This window comes from Grampus griseus, assembly GCF_964374135.1.
Source record: "Grampus griseus genome assembly, chromosome: 17".
Classification (NCBI taxonomy): Eukaryota; Metazoa; Chordata; class Mammalia; order Artiodactyla; family Delphinidae; genus Grampus; species Grampus griseus.
This window is the reverse complement of record NC_139011.1, coordinates 3,181,102-3,195,296: the sequence shown is the minus strand read 5'-3', so window position 1 is coordinate 3,195,296 and position 14,195 is coordinate 3,181,102. Positions and strand designations below refer to the sequence as shown.

The 14,195-nt window shown below is 48.4% G+C and overlaps 2 protein-coding genes across 3 annotated transcripts in view; one reads left to right on the top strand and one right to left on the bottom strand.

The window, feature by feature from the left end:
- The window catches only part of TRAPPC9 (trafficking protein particle complex subunit 9), a 505,716-nt gene that overhangs the window by 422,069 nt on the left and 69,452 nt on the right, over positions 1–14,195 (bottom strand). For both annotated transcript variants that reach the window (XM_082675096.1, XM_082675097.1), the window contains one exon: positions 11,866–12,009. In XM_082675096.1, coding sequence (XP_082531222.1) covers positions 11,866–12,009 — 144 coding nt within the window. The remainder of the gene's footprint in view (positions 1–11,865; positions 12,010–14,195) is intronic.
- On the top strand, positions 8,966–9,219 carry LOC309835653 (protein CEBPZOS-like; the record flags this gene model as incomplete). Its single annotated transcript, XM_082675257.1, has 1 exon — positions 8,966–9,219. Exon 1 carries the CDS (start codon positions 8,977–8,979, stop codon positions 9,217–9,219), a length of 243 nt encoding a protein of 80 aa, XP_082531383.1. The 5' UTR covers positions 8,966–8,976.

The following is a 14,195-nucleotide window of genomic DNA, read 5'->3' as shown; positions in this document are numbered from 1 at the left end:
CAGCTAATATACTGGGGATTTTGACACACTGATAGTTTTTCTTCACCTCATTATTCTACGTGTGTGGTTGCTCTACTGAGAACGCATTTTATTAGCAGGTACTTATTATGTTGCCCTACACAGCATTCAGCTCGTCAACACACAACCTAAAGGAAGTCAAAAGCTTCCCTTCATTTCTGTTGGGTTTTTGTTCAACCTCTTCTATTTTTGAACAAACAAAAGGGACTGTATAAATTGCGACAGAGACAAATGACAGCTCTTTACTGAAGAGCTCCCACCAGGACTCTGCAAGGTAACAATTCATGTGCTCAGACCGCCTCCTCCTCCACCCAGGTGAAAAATGGAACATATTAACTCAAAACTCCAGAAGAAACAACGTATACCACCTGGGGATAAAATGCAATGGGGAAAGAGCATGTCTGGAATGGAAAGCAAGAAGCAGAATAATACATATGCCTTCACAATATAAAAACTATGGCCTTGGGCTTCCCTGGTGGCGCAGTGGTTGAGAGTCCGCCTGCCGATGCAGGGGACACGGGTTCGTGTCCCAGTCCGGGAAGATCCCACATGCCACGGAGCAGCTGGGCCCGTGAGAAATGGCCGCTGAGCCTGAGCATCCGGAGCCTGTGCTCCGCAATGGGAGAGGCCACAACAGTGAGAGGCCCACGTACAGCAAAAAAAAAAAAAAAAAACTATGGCCTTCATCTTTGGGCAGGGTTCATGTTGCAGCTCTTTATGCTTTGCTATGAAGCCAAAGGACAAAAGTTCAAATCTAGGCCTGTATGTTCTTCATAGCGGGAACAAGACACAACACACAGGGCTTTAAACCCAAACCCTGCATATTTTCAAGTTGGTCCATATTGTAGGAGACTTTCAATTTTTATAGCCATGTTATTTTACCCATAATGTCTGATACCAAAATCTAGTAAAGTAATGCTTTCTTATTTTCAATGCCATTTTACAATTTACTGAAATTCAAAAAAATGTGAAGAACAGATATTTTAAAACCCAGGATTATAAAAGATGGCCAGAAAAGTAATTTTAATTCACAATAGTCTAGAACTACGGTAAGTGAAAGTGCAGGGCGGTGGGGCACGCGGAGGAGGTGTGTCCATCTGTCCAGTCCGTCCTGCGCCCGACGCTGTGCCGCCCTGTGTCACCACCTCAACGCCCTCATAGGTGGCTGTCGGGCTGATACACAGGGCATCAGCACCCTCAGATTCCACGTCAGCCTCAGGGTCCTTCTTTCCAATAAAAACGTGACAGCACATCTCTAACTAAATGTGACATAACTTGTATCGCTTTACGTGAGCTTTCACATGAATAACTGTAGAATCCAAAAGAAATCTCACTGGCCCGCAACTCACAGACCTGCTACCCACGAGCAGGGGCACTAAAGAAGGCAGGAACCCCTCTGAGCGCAGCCAGGGCCGCAGCGGTGACTCTATGCATTTTACTCCAAACCCAGTGAATGGTGGCTACGGAGGGGAAGAAGGGAGGCTGCTTTCCAGAAAGAGGCAAAGACCCTGAAATGGCCCCAGTGAAAAACTCCCCACCAACAACTTGTTCTTATCAAAGCCCGTTTCTCAGCCCACGGAGCACACCTCCTGCACTGGCCTCCCCAGGTCCTTGTGAAATGCAAGTTCTTGGGTCCAGGACGGGGCTCTGGAACTGGGCCTGTAAATTCTGAGTTAACTGTGGGCTGAGCGTTACTTTCTTTCAAAATGTATTTCCCCCAGGGCTAAGCCTTATTTGAACCAAAGAACCAAATCCACACCCAGCTGAGTGATGGGGGCGGGGGTGGTTTCAGGCTGCCCCTCTAAGCGCAGAGGTGGGGAGAAGGGGCCAGATGGGGATGTTTGGGAGGTAAAACCCGGAGGACTGCCTGAGGAGGACTTAGATATGGGGTCTGATGGGGGGAAAGGGGATGGAGACTGACTTCACCGTCTGTGGTCTGAGCAGCTGGACAGAGAGTGGTACCACGTGCTGAGACGGGGCAGGGAAGGATGGGTAGGCAGTCAGGTGTTCCGGTCTGGAGCTCCGTATAAGAAATAAATACAAGAGCCATGTGTGCAGAGAGTTCTTGGAGACGTGGGCCTGTGAGTTCACCAGGAGCAAACACATACGGAGAAGATAAGGATGGTGTTGACTGGACCCTCAAAGTGGATGATGAAGCCACCAGGACACAGACAGTGGCGGCGCTGCAGGACAGGGTGAGCCAGGAGCGGGGAGAAGTGACCAGAGCGCGTCAGTGGCCACAGCCAAAGGAGAAGCACACCTGCTGTGAGGAGCTGGGGGTTCCAAGGAGGACTGCCTGGAAGTAGCAATAGGGAAGGACTTCTCTGCCACCTCTAGGCCCCGAGGCACTTGGGGTGCAGCAGGAAAAAACAGCAGCATCTTGAGGGGTGGCCGGGGAAGCAGCGCCTAGGGGAATGAGCTGGCCCCTCCCACTGTGGCTCCGGGGGAGCACCCCCGGCATCCTGAGCAGGACGGCGCTTTCTGTGCTTTATTCACCTGCGTTAGACCTGCATTTAGCGGCCTCGTTCCTTCCTGCGAAACACACATGACACCCCTCGGTCCAGGTTCTACCAGAAACATTCCCACACATTTGCAAACTCTGTGGTAAAGAGTCACTACCTTAGTACAAGGTTAATGGAACATTCAGGGGAAAAATGAGGCTGAGATGAAACAGGGGCCTTTGCTATGACAGACCATGAGTTCCTGAGGTCACAGCGGAAGGTCATGAGAGCAGGAAGGGATGGGAAACGAGCCCTGATTGGAAGTACAGACACCAACAGAGAGGAGTCTGAAGGCGACAGGCGACCTGCAGGCCTGGACCTCGGATAAGGTCGAGATGCAGAGGCTGAGTGATGAAGGGTGCTCTGGGAGACGAAGTAGGTAGCAGCTGAAGCCCAGGGGCACTGGGCACACCTGGCGGAGGCGCAGACTCAAAGGGACAACCCAAAGGGACTCGAAGGGGCTGGGAGTGTAAAGGAAACAAAAGCAGGAAGTGATAATCCTGGCATTTGAACCCAGGGTCTCCCCCCCTCCAAAAATGATGCTCAGAGATAAAAGGTAGATGGTAGCGAACATAAATTTACCATTCTACTGAAGGAACTCCCAAAACCTAAAACTCCCTGCAGGTTGTTTTCGGTGAGGGTTAGGGATTGGGGTGGAAGGTAACAAGCTTTGGCTTCTTCCATTTTAGCTGGTTTCTGAGTCAAAAATACCCGACCCAGCTTCTCCAGTTCCTCCCGAAACCCCTCCATCCTCTATCCCTCCTTCTTTCCTTCCCCTAGATGAAGAAGGAGGTGACGTGTGACAACCGTGCAGATAAGCCTCCCTTTACCCCGCCCACAGGACTGGCACCAAGGGCCTCCTCACCCCGCCCAGTCTCTCTTGTTGGCTGCATCTCCCGCCATCCCTTAGCCCCACGCTTTGCGGGCATCCTGTTACACTAAACACTGCTCGGCCAAGATACCGGGAGCATTCGTAACTCCTCGCACCTCGCTCCCCGCCGGCACAGCTGCCGCAATGCCCCGCCCCACAGCCTTGCCGCCGCTGTCCCTCGGCCTCCAGCTCAACCCAAAAGTCACCTCTGGTACTGCATGGACCCAGCATCGTGTCCAAGTCACGGAGATGATCAATAAACACTTCCAGGAAGGAGATAAGGAGAGCTCCCCAACGCCGTCGTTTACCCCTCCCTTGTCCTTCATCGTCTGCACAGTATTCCTAGAACCCTTAAAATACACCTTCAGGAGCCTTAAGGGTCTACTGCAATTGCACTCACAACTCAAAAACCTATCTACTTCACATGTAAAAACCAAAATTTTTAAAGGAATTGGCAATCCTACTTTTTCTTATTCTCTTCACAGTACAATCCACTCTCGTTCAAAAAGCATCACGTAATCTCAGATGAACAGTTTTCAAAGAGAGAAGGAAGAAGCGGGGGAGGAAACGGAGGAATTATTCCTGTCTAGCCCATCTAAATGTATAACTACGGGCTCATCAAAGAGAAATCAAAACAAAAAGTTGTTCCCGGTACTAAAACAAGAAGTAAAATGGCAACTATGATAGCAAGGAAAGCAAAAATAAAATAGGAATGCTTTTTCTCAATGGGAACTCATCTCCCGCTTCCTGAAAGGGGACGTGCACTTCAAACCACGAAGTCAAATCTTCACCAGTGTGTGCGTTTAGCTAAGCTGAATCCACACTTCCCAGAAGCCCCTTCCCTGCATACTCTGAGCCAGCGTGCATGGGGACCTGGAAGACACAGGCACGCCCACCGACACTGCTGGGGTGGGGGGTGGAGGCAGTATCCCTCCCCCAGCTCCTCTAGCCCTCCCCAGGCCCTCTGCTTCAGCTTCTCCAGCTCCTGGGCCAGGTGGCCGCTCCTCCAGGGGCTCCCATCATCGAAGCTGGGGGCTGGGAGGTGCTGAGAAACCAGCACGGTTCCTGTCCATCCCCGTGGGGTGGGGTCCAGCTCAGCCTCACAAGTTCCTGCTCGTCTGTGTTTCCTTCCCACCCACCTCCCCTTCCCAACCGCCTCTCCGACTGCCTGCCTGAGGGCTTCAGGATCCGGCAGCGTACACAGAAGCAACTGCTCCACATACCGTGCAGCCAGCTCCCACACTGCGTACAGTCAAACCCCAGTCATACAGCACGCGTGCATGTATGTACCTGTGTGCGTAATGACAGAGAACCTCTCTCTGATGCAGGCTGCTCAGTGCCCTACTTCTGACTAGGCCCTGTCCTCGCCCCGCCTTGTCCAGCTGTAGCAAGGATCCCACTTAATTAGGTGAGCGAGAGTCCCCCCACCCTTGATATCCGATCACCCTCAACATCTGATCAAGTTCCTCACACCACCCCACCCCACCCCCCGACGTCTAAGTCCTTGGCTTGCCTTCAGCAAGAATCCTGTTAGGCCAACTGCGCCAGAATCCCCCAGCCCGACGTCGCCTCTGAGTAATTTTCTGTCCACTCCCCACTCCCTTTGCTGTTGGCTCTGAATCCCCACTTGTCCTTGTATTCGGAGGGAGCCCAGTCTCTCTCCCCTACTGCAACAGAGCTGACCCTACTGCAACTGTCTGGAACAGTCTTCCTTGCCATGTTAACAAGTGTCGGGACAATTTCTCTTTAATGGTACGCGTGTACTACGTATGCATGCGTGCGTTCAGAATCCTAACTGAACTGCAGTTTTCACAGCTTTGTCATTGTTTTCAAAGCGGTAATTCTTCCTTTTCCATAAACAAGGTCCTCTGTGCACCAAAGGCTGCCTGGAAGCTGTTTCCAAGCTCAGCGAGTGTTGTTCCCTCTGATGAAATACACACATATCACCATCCCACTGCCAGGGGGCAGCAGCACTGTGCCGGAACGCATTTGCCATCAGCAGCTCGAACGGCCGCGTGGAAGCAGGCAGTCATTTGGCAGTTAAACGAAAACGTCTCTGTCAAGAGGGGTCAGGGCAAGTGGCTCCCCTTCCCCCATATTAGGAGCTGAGAGGCTAAGGGTCGAGGCTCGTTCTGCCACTGGCTGTGGGGCTGGGACAGGCCACTTCACCAGGCAGGACCTCCGTGTTCACCCCTGCAACGGGCCTCACGCGGCTGTGGCCTTCTGCAGCCGGGCAGCCCGGGAACGCAGGGGTGCCGGGGAGGAACGCCAGGACGCCGTCCTCCGGGCATCCATTCCCACTTTACGGATGAGATGCGTTACCTGACAGGCACTGCCACGCCCGAAGCAGCAGAAGACCCAGGTCTGGACTGAGCCGCATCCCTCAGCCCAAGCACAGCGGCACCTTCTCTTTCATTCATGCAAGCCCTGCCCTAAACACTCCTTCCCTTCACCTCCCCCTCACCTGTGTCCCACACACCTGCTGAGTACCTGCTCACTCTCCAGGGCCCATCTCAAGCACCTGCTGCCTCCTGATGAGCGCTTCTTCAGCCCTCCCGGGGAGACTCCATCTCTTCCTTCTTCTGGGTTTTCCTTAACCCTAAATCCATGCAAGTAAATCATCTGGCCAGAGGTTCCGACAAGGAGTGACGGGTGGGTGAGCAGGAGGGATCAATCACCTCATAATTCCTATCAGCCATTCCACATCACTTTTAAAGTATGAACAAACACCATGGTAAAATGTTACTTAAATGCACCTTCAAAACAAGTGTCCTAGCACTGCACTCCAACGTCCCCTCCAAAACCCCCCTCCCAGAGTACTTCCTGAGCGGTCACTGATCACTGCCACCATCACTCACTCATTCCACAAATATTTACGGCACACCTACGACTATTCTAGATGCTACAAAGGTACAGTGAGGGCCTTCCCTGGTGGCGCAGTGGTTGAGAGTCCGCCTGCTGATGCAGGGGACACGGGTTCGTGACCCGGTCCGGGAGGATCCCACGTGCCGCGGAGCGGCTGGGCCCGTGAGCCATGGCCGCTGAGCCTGTGTGTCCGGAGTCTGTGCTCCGCAATGGGAGAAGCCACAACAGTGAGAGGCCCGCGTACAGCAAAAAAAAAAAAAAAGGTACAGTGATCCAAGCAGAGTCACTGCTTTCTTAGAAAGCACGTTCTAGTTAGGGAGGCCCTAGGGCTCTAGAGATTGGATTACGGTGTGCTTGCTGGGACGGAGAAGACCACACAAGGAAGAGTCCGCTCCACTCCTAGACTCTTCTCCACACGACCCAGTGTGGTCACCAGCAGTTCCTGGGGCTTCACGCTTCTCCCGGCAGAAAAGAGGAAACCCCTCTCTTCCCAGGCAGCTCGGCCCCTCGTCCCATAACTTAGTCTTGCTGTCCCTCAGGGGCCCGACTCTCTTAGAGGGGGATTTATCAAGAGAGGAAGTGGAGGGTCAGCCATAAAAACTGCCCGCCCTGAAGAAAAGTCGGGACATGACCAGAAGACGCTGTGAGGGCGGGGATGGGGAGGCCACCTGCACAAACCCACCCCAGAGCTGAAGGCGGGACGGCTGGCAAGAGTGTAGCCGACGTCCTGAGACAAGAAAACACCAAAAAGCAAAAATCCTGACATATTCAAGAAACCAAAGGATGGCCAATGTGGGTCAAATGTAGAGCGCTTCATACTCTGTTAAATTCACATATGTTGGTCTGAGCTGATCCTCTGTAATGTTAAATGTATTTCTCAGAGTTCCAGCAACAGTTTCAAGTTTCGTATTATGCTAAAGAGATCTATCATAAAATGTTTAAAACAGATTTTCCTGCTACTTTCAGCTTTAGTTCAAAAACAAGTGAAGCACTTTCAGGAGGTGTCTTAACTCTTTCAAACCCGCTGTACACCATCCAGGTATGTTACGGGCACCAGATACATTTCATAGTATGAGTATCTTTCATAGTAACTGACAGACTTTGGGCAAAGGACTTCATTAGCATCTCAAAGCGTGACAGACCTCAGCACAGTGGCCTGATGCTATCTGCCTCCCAAGAAATGAGAAACAAATGAGACAAGCTACAGGGAAACAGTCAGAAGACTGTAAAAGAGTCTCACATAAAAGAGATACAATTAGTAAACAGGAACACAGAACAAATATCCAAACTTGCAACTTACCCAGAAAATACAAATTAAAACAATAAGGCAACGTTTTCTACATACTGAATGAGCAGCACTGCTGCCAGAGGTATAATTAGAACAATCCTTTCAGAAGGCAATTTCCAATATGTCTCAACAGCAATAAAAGTGTTCAGAATGGCTGACCCAGTAATCCCCCTCCTGACAAAATCTCTCTCCTGCTCGAAAAGCCAAAGCGCTGAAGAGGCTCACCATAGCCTTCCCAGTAACAGTGAAAATAAACCAAAAAAAGAAAGAGTATTTATTATTAATGCATTCAACAGGATGTGAGTACTGAAGTGTGCCACTAACCAGCCACAGTGGCTTTAACCAGCCACTAATAGGGTTTCTTTTCAAAGTGATGTATGTTTTAAATTGACTGTGGTTAACAGGTGCACATATCTGTGAATACACTAAAAAACTGAAGGGCACATTTTAAACTGTGGTCTGCGAACTAAATCTCAATAAAGTTACTTTTAAAAAAGGAAAAGCATTTATTATTAATGCGTTCAGCCCTATGTGGATGCCAGCACAAGCCACTAGGTGACAGGGACAAGAAAAACAGCAAGTCAGACAGACACCTTCAGAGAGCTTGCAGCCTGAGCGCGGAGCCTGTCAATCAATGAGCGATCGAAATATAGTGGGTGAAAGTGCTCGATGGGTAAGCACATACTCCAGTGGGAATGTTCCAAAGGAACACAAGGTAGTCTTGAGGGACCAAGAAAGGCTTTGTAGAAAACAACAGAAGTGGTTATCTACACTGAGATCTGAAGGATGAACAAATGTTAGCCAAAAGAAGGAAGGAAAGTGGAAAGGAAGAAGGGATGAGGGAGAGGAAGAGAATGAGAAATCCAGGTGGACACACCACACTTTCTTTATCCATCCATCAGCGAATGGACATTGATGGACGCCGCTTTCACTTTTTGGCTATTATGCGTGATGCCACTAGGAACACTCATGTGCAAGTTTTTATGTGGGTGTATGTCTTCAAACCTCTTGAGTATATACCTAGGAGTGGAATTGCAGGATCGTATTGCACTACTGTTGATCAGCCACTTTCCTTCCCAAAATCCCAGACAACAGAATCACACAAATCACTGTATCTAACATTCCCCAAATAAACCAAACCCTCTTAATTCCACCAGAACTGGAGAAAGTCCTCCTACCTGAAGCTATTCCTTCTGCTCAGTCTTGTCTGGCAAACACCAATTTGTTCTTCAAGGTCAAGGTCACCTCCTTCATGGAACATTACCCAAACCATTCTTCCACCTCTGAAAAGAACTGTCAATTCCCCCATGATGCTCCCACATCCATCATTTACTATGGACTCCTCTATAGGCTTAACCGTGGCATCCTCCCCACACCCTATTCTTTTCATGTAAACAGTTGGTCCCAGCAGCCCCGCGAGTACGTGCCTCAGGATGGCCTGTACTCTGGATCCACTGGCAAAGAAGATCTTTAAAGGAGTTTTACTAGCTGAACTTGTGGGCATTTTTGGAGCATATTTTTTGTTTAAAAAGATGAACACAAGCCAAGGTTTCAGGCAAACAATGAGCAAGAAATTCCCCTTCATCTTGGAAGTTCATTACAAATCCACTGAACACTCTGGAATGTACAGAATCAGAGAGCAAGATGCAGAAAAGTGGCTGAACGGCAAAAATTAGGAATTTGCCCATTGATCAAGGTTTGCCCTATTTCATAGTGTCAGGCAAGACTAAAATTCCAAAGTTGACATGGATGGATTTTAGAATATTTAAGGTTAAATGTAAATTCTCATTAAGTCAGAGGTTTTATTCTTTGAACTAACTGAAGAAATTGAAGGAAGGTTTGTTTATTATGTTATAAATGCAGTTTTGTTTACTACTCAAAATAAAGTGGTTCTCCTTTAAAAAAAAAATCTCCCCTATAATTCTGAATTGATAAATCTTTCAAAGTAGATAAAATAGTAAAACACCTATTTTTAACATTTATTACATTTCTTTTCCATTATAGTTTATTACAAGATATTGAGTATATAGTGCCCTGCGCTATACAGTGGGACATTGTTGTCTATCTAATTTATTCCCCTCTCCTTTCCCTTTTGGTAACCGTAGGTTAGTTTTCTATTGTCTATGAGTCTGTTTCTGTTTTGTAAATAAGTTCATTAATATTTATTACATTTTTAACTCACACATTTAAAATCCCATTATCTAAAAACATATTAACTAGAAATACTGCTTTTATCCATTGTCACTTTACCTGAAACAATATTTAAACCCTACATCAATGTCTCTGATACTACTAGAGCCACTTTGGAATAAAATTCGTCATAAAAAAACACAAAAAACAATTGGCCCCAGAACCCATCTTGTGAGTTCCCGCGCACTGGCACACACCGGGCGGGGGGGGACCTATGAGGAGGGGCAGGCAAGAACCCCCAGACTGTGCTGCCTCCATCTGCAAACACCCAGACGGGTTCCCATCCAAGGACAAGGCTACTCCTCTCTTTCGTATTTCATTTCAATGCAGTGATATTTAGAAATGTTAGTTATCAACTCTGTGAATGGTACCATGAGCTCCCCAGGAGAAAGGTCACCCAATCAATTAAAATACTATCATTAAAATAATAACAAGCTGCCACACAATCTGTAATATCCTAGTTGTACAAATGAGAAAATGAAGGCCCAGGAAGAACTTAATTACTGATCTGAGGTTATGGTAATTAGAGGTTGGGGTGAGTGGAGGGAACCCTGGGTCCTCCTGACTTCAGTCCTCTTCTCAGAAGACTCCAATTAACCAAATACCATTACACACAGGCCCTTATGAGGCAGCGGTTTGTTCAACAGGGTCAAATATCCCAAGTTTCTCTCCTTCTAGACCCAGCGTCTTCGGATCACTAATTAATATGACCTTAAATAACCACCAAGTTCCTTCTCTCCTGGGGCTTCTGCAGGGAAGACAGACCGACTAAACAGGCACCAGCTCTGTCGGTGCAACGTGAGAAGTGCGTGAGGGGAGAGACCGAACAGCAGGAGGACGACGGGTCCCCTGGGACTTGTGACAGGCAGCCTAGAGGAAGTGCAGACCCAGGGGAGATGGCTGACAAGGTGCAGGCAAGGGGTGAGGGCAAAGGCCCGCTGCAGGAAGAAGATGTGTATTTGCGAGAAAAAAAGTCCAGGACGAGGCAGGCGAGGCAGGGGGAGGTGGAAGCAGCTCAGGGAAGGGATGTGCTCCCCTCCCTGGGAGCAGCTGCGTCATCCCCTGGGTGTGTGATTACAGAGACCCAGCTCCTCTCCACACAGCGCGGCCATCCCAGTGCCAGAGGCCCCGCTGAGGCCTCACCCCCAAGGCTCTGGGCAGTGTCCTCTCCAGACAGTGCCCTCCACAGGGAGATAGGGACCTCGCCACGAGAACCTGTACGACCTTTCGGTGAGGGGGCAGAAGGCCGGCCTGCGGGATGATGCAGGACGGCTCCAGGGTCACCCCAGCCTGGAGCTCCCGGGGGCTGCCCAGGCCCCTGCAGATTCTGCCCCGAGGCCCAGCTTCCCTCTGCCCAACCAGACCTGCCTCCTTCTCTTCCCCTCAGTGGGTGTCGATCCCAAGAGCACTTCTAATAAACGCCCCGCACTTGCATCACATCCAAGAGTGCTTCCCAGGGGACCCACAGCACATGCTAACCCGGCGGGAGGGACAGGCAGACAGGGCGCTGGGACACAGGCAGCGGAGGGCTGATTTCCAAGGACCTGTGCGGCACCCAGGCAGCAGGAGAACACCTGGGGCTCAGGGTGGGGCCTGGGCTGGAGATAAACGGATTGTGACTGAAACCCAAGAAACACGTGACACCCAGGAACTGTGTGAGAAGAGAAGGTGACGGAGGCAAGGACCTAGAAGAACGTTGCCCTGATGTGTGGGCAAAGACATGCACGATCCCTCAGAAAGTCAAGACAGACGCTGCCCGCGAGGGGAGCAGTGACCAAAAGGGGCACAGAGGTGTTTGGGGTTCTGGTCTTGTGTCCGATCTGGGTGCTGGGTACCACGTGGTCACTTCGTGAAGACTCACTGAGCAGTGTGCTCGTGAACCGTGCACTTCTGCATATAAGTGTTACACGTTGACACTTACATTTTATAAAACATAGGCAAAGGCAAGGGGAGCCCATGCCGGAGGCTGAGAGCAGCAAGAAGGGCCAGTAGTGTGTGTTGAGAGGGGCCCAGGGAGGTGAGGGCACGGAGGACATCACCACCCGATCCTGGGCCGGTGTTGACGAGGGCCAGCACCAGGAGTGCACTCATTCATCTTTCCTGGGAGAAAACTGGAGTTTGAATCCACTCACCTTGATCTGACAAGAAATCCAGCATGGTCTGTAGCAGGAAGGACAAGTGCCTGACAGAGAGAGCAGGGTTCCCCATCCTCCGGGACGCGTAGACCAGCTCGTGAAGCAGACGCATCTGGACGGCAGCCCAGCCTCGGTGCGTGCCTGCGACAGAAGACACAGAGCATCAGAGCACGGCTTCAGGGGCGCACTGGCAACAGGGCCGACACATGAGCCCGCTGGAGCCATGTCTAATGTGTAAAACTCGTGATTTCAAGATAACGCCTCAACCACCACGCTCAAAGCGCAACCAAAGCATTTCCCCTGTGTTTATCCTGGAGAAGCACACTCACATGATGCACCTGTTCACATGGTTTTTTGGTTTTTTATGTTTTTAAAAAATGCTTTATATTATATGGGGTTGGCCAAAAAGTTCGTTCGGGTTTTTCCACAAGATGTTAGAGAAAAACCCAAACGAACTTTTTGGCCAACCCAATATTCTCTCTCTTCTGCAAAGACACAATTTTTAAAATAACCCACTTTGAAATACTTATAATAAGGTTATAACAAAATATGTTTTCAGTGGCATGTATTTGAATTACAGCATACTTTTTTTTTCAAGAAAATACTATTTGATGAGCCTTCATTATCAACAACCAAGGCCATAAACTTAAAAAGCACAGCATTTCTCTGAAGTATAAGAACAGAAAAGCAGAAAGCTAAGGTAGAAGAAAGGTTACCAACAAAACTGTGGCTGCTCCCTCCAAAACAACTCAGCGTGTCTGAAATTAGAGGTGGAGGAAATCGGTTGCACAGCCATCGAAAAGTATTTTTTTAAGATCACAGGATTTTAGAGTTGTTTATTCCAAGTCCCTTTTGGCAACAGTTACTGCTTTTAAATATTTTCCACCTTAAAATTCTTCATGAAGATGTGGAAACAGGGCTCAAAAACAGTTACCACCCAGTGCTGTGTGCCCAGGGGCCCCGGGGGGTTGGTTGAAAGGTTGGGGGAAAGGATTTAAGACTCTGACCAAAGCATTCCTCCTCTCATAGGCCTACTGACCGTCTCTCCCACTGCCTACCCTACAAGGCTGGCAAGTCCCTTTTGTGAATTTCCACTGAATCCTGCACAAATCTTGTCCCATAGGCATTATCTGGCACATACAGTGAGGCACCTGTAAGCTTGTGTCTTTGTTTCTTCCATCAGTCCTTAATTTCCTTGGGAGCCAGGATGGTGTCTTATTCACCCAAATATCCTTACTACCTAGTAAGATGCCTAATACAGAGCTGGTCCTTAACAGCCTCGTGGGTCAAGTTGAAAGCATGACGAAAGAAAAAGCCCCTATATTTCAGACATGCCTACTTAAGCATATAGGGTAAAATGACATGATTTCTGGGATTTGCTGTAAAATATTTCAACAAAGAACAAATAAAAGAAAAAGAAAGGTCTGAATAAAGCCAGATATGGCAAAATCTTATTAATTACTTCATCTGGGTGATGGGCTATCGTACTATTCTCTCTGATTTGTGTATATTTAAATTATTTCATAGTAATTTTTAAACTGTTAACTGAATAACAATTACTAATAATTATGAATTGAAATTCTTACAGCTGACCAAACCTACCCACACACAAAAACCTTGATATCCTACCAGTTTTATCTTACAGAAATCTTTTCATACAATGACAGGAGAGGAAGGAATGACAAGTCCCTGCAGTATTTCCACGATGTCAAAAGACCAAAGGCCAAAACAAAATAAGAGATTCTGAAAAGGATGATAAGGCTGAAATCAACGTCATGACTAACCTAGCCCAGAATTCTAAATGACCTGACCTAACTAATCTCCACCCCACCATACCCAGAAGGGGGCACATATCACTCTGCAGATTTTTTTTTAATAGATAAGGATCCAGTTCCTACCACAGGCAATTACGGTAAGACTGAGTATAAATTTTCTTAACACCAAATAGTGTACAAATCATAATTTCTATGCGATTCAAACTGCTCGTCCTATAAAATCTGAATCTTTTTATTCTTAAGACAGATTTGCAGTATATGAGCCGGTGATAAAATTTTCAACACTCCTGTATTCAGAAAGTTCAGCAATGTGAGAGTGTATTACCTCAACTACTGCCTTTTACCAAACTTAGGTGCCTTACCACTCTCTTTCATAAGAGTTCCTGGCGAAAATTTAATCTCTCATTCAGAAAAAGGCTAAGCAAAAGGTAGGATAAAAAAATCTTCATATATAGGAACACAAGTAAGATTAAAGTGATGATAAGCAGCCCGTTACGCTAGCAAATACACACAGTGAACTTCTGTGCTCCTACCTCGACTTTCCATCATCAG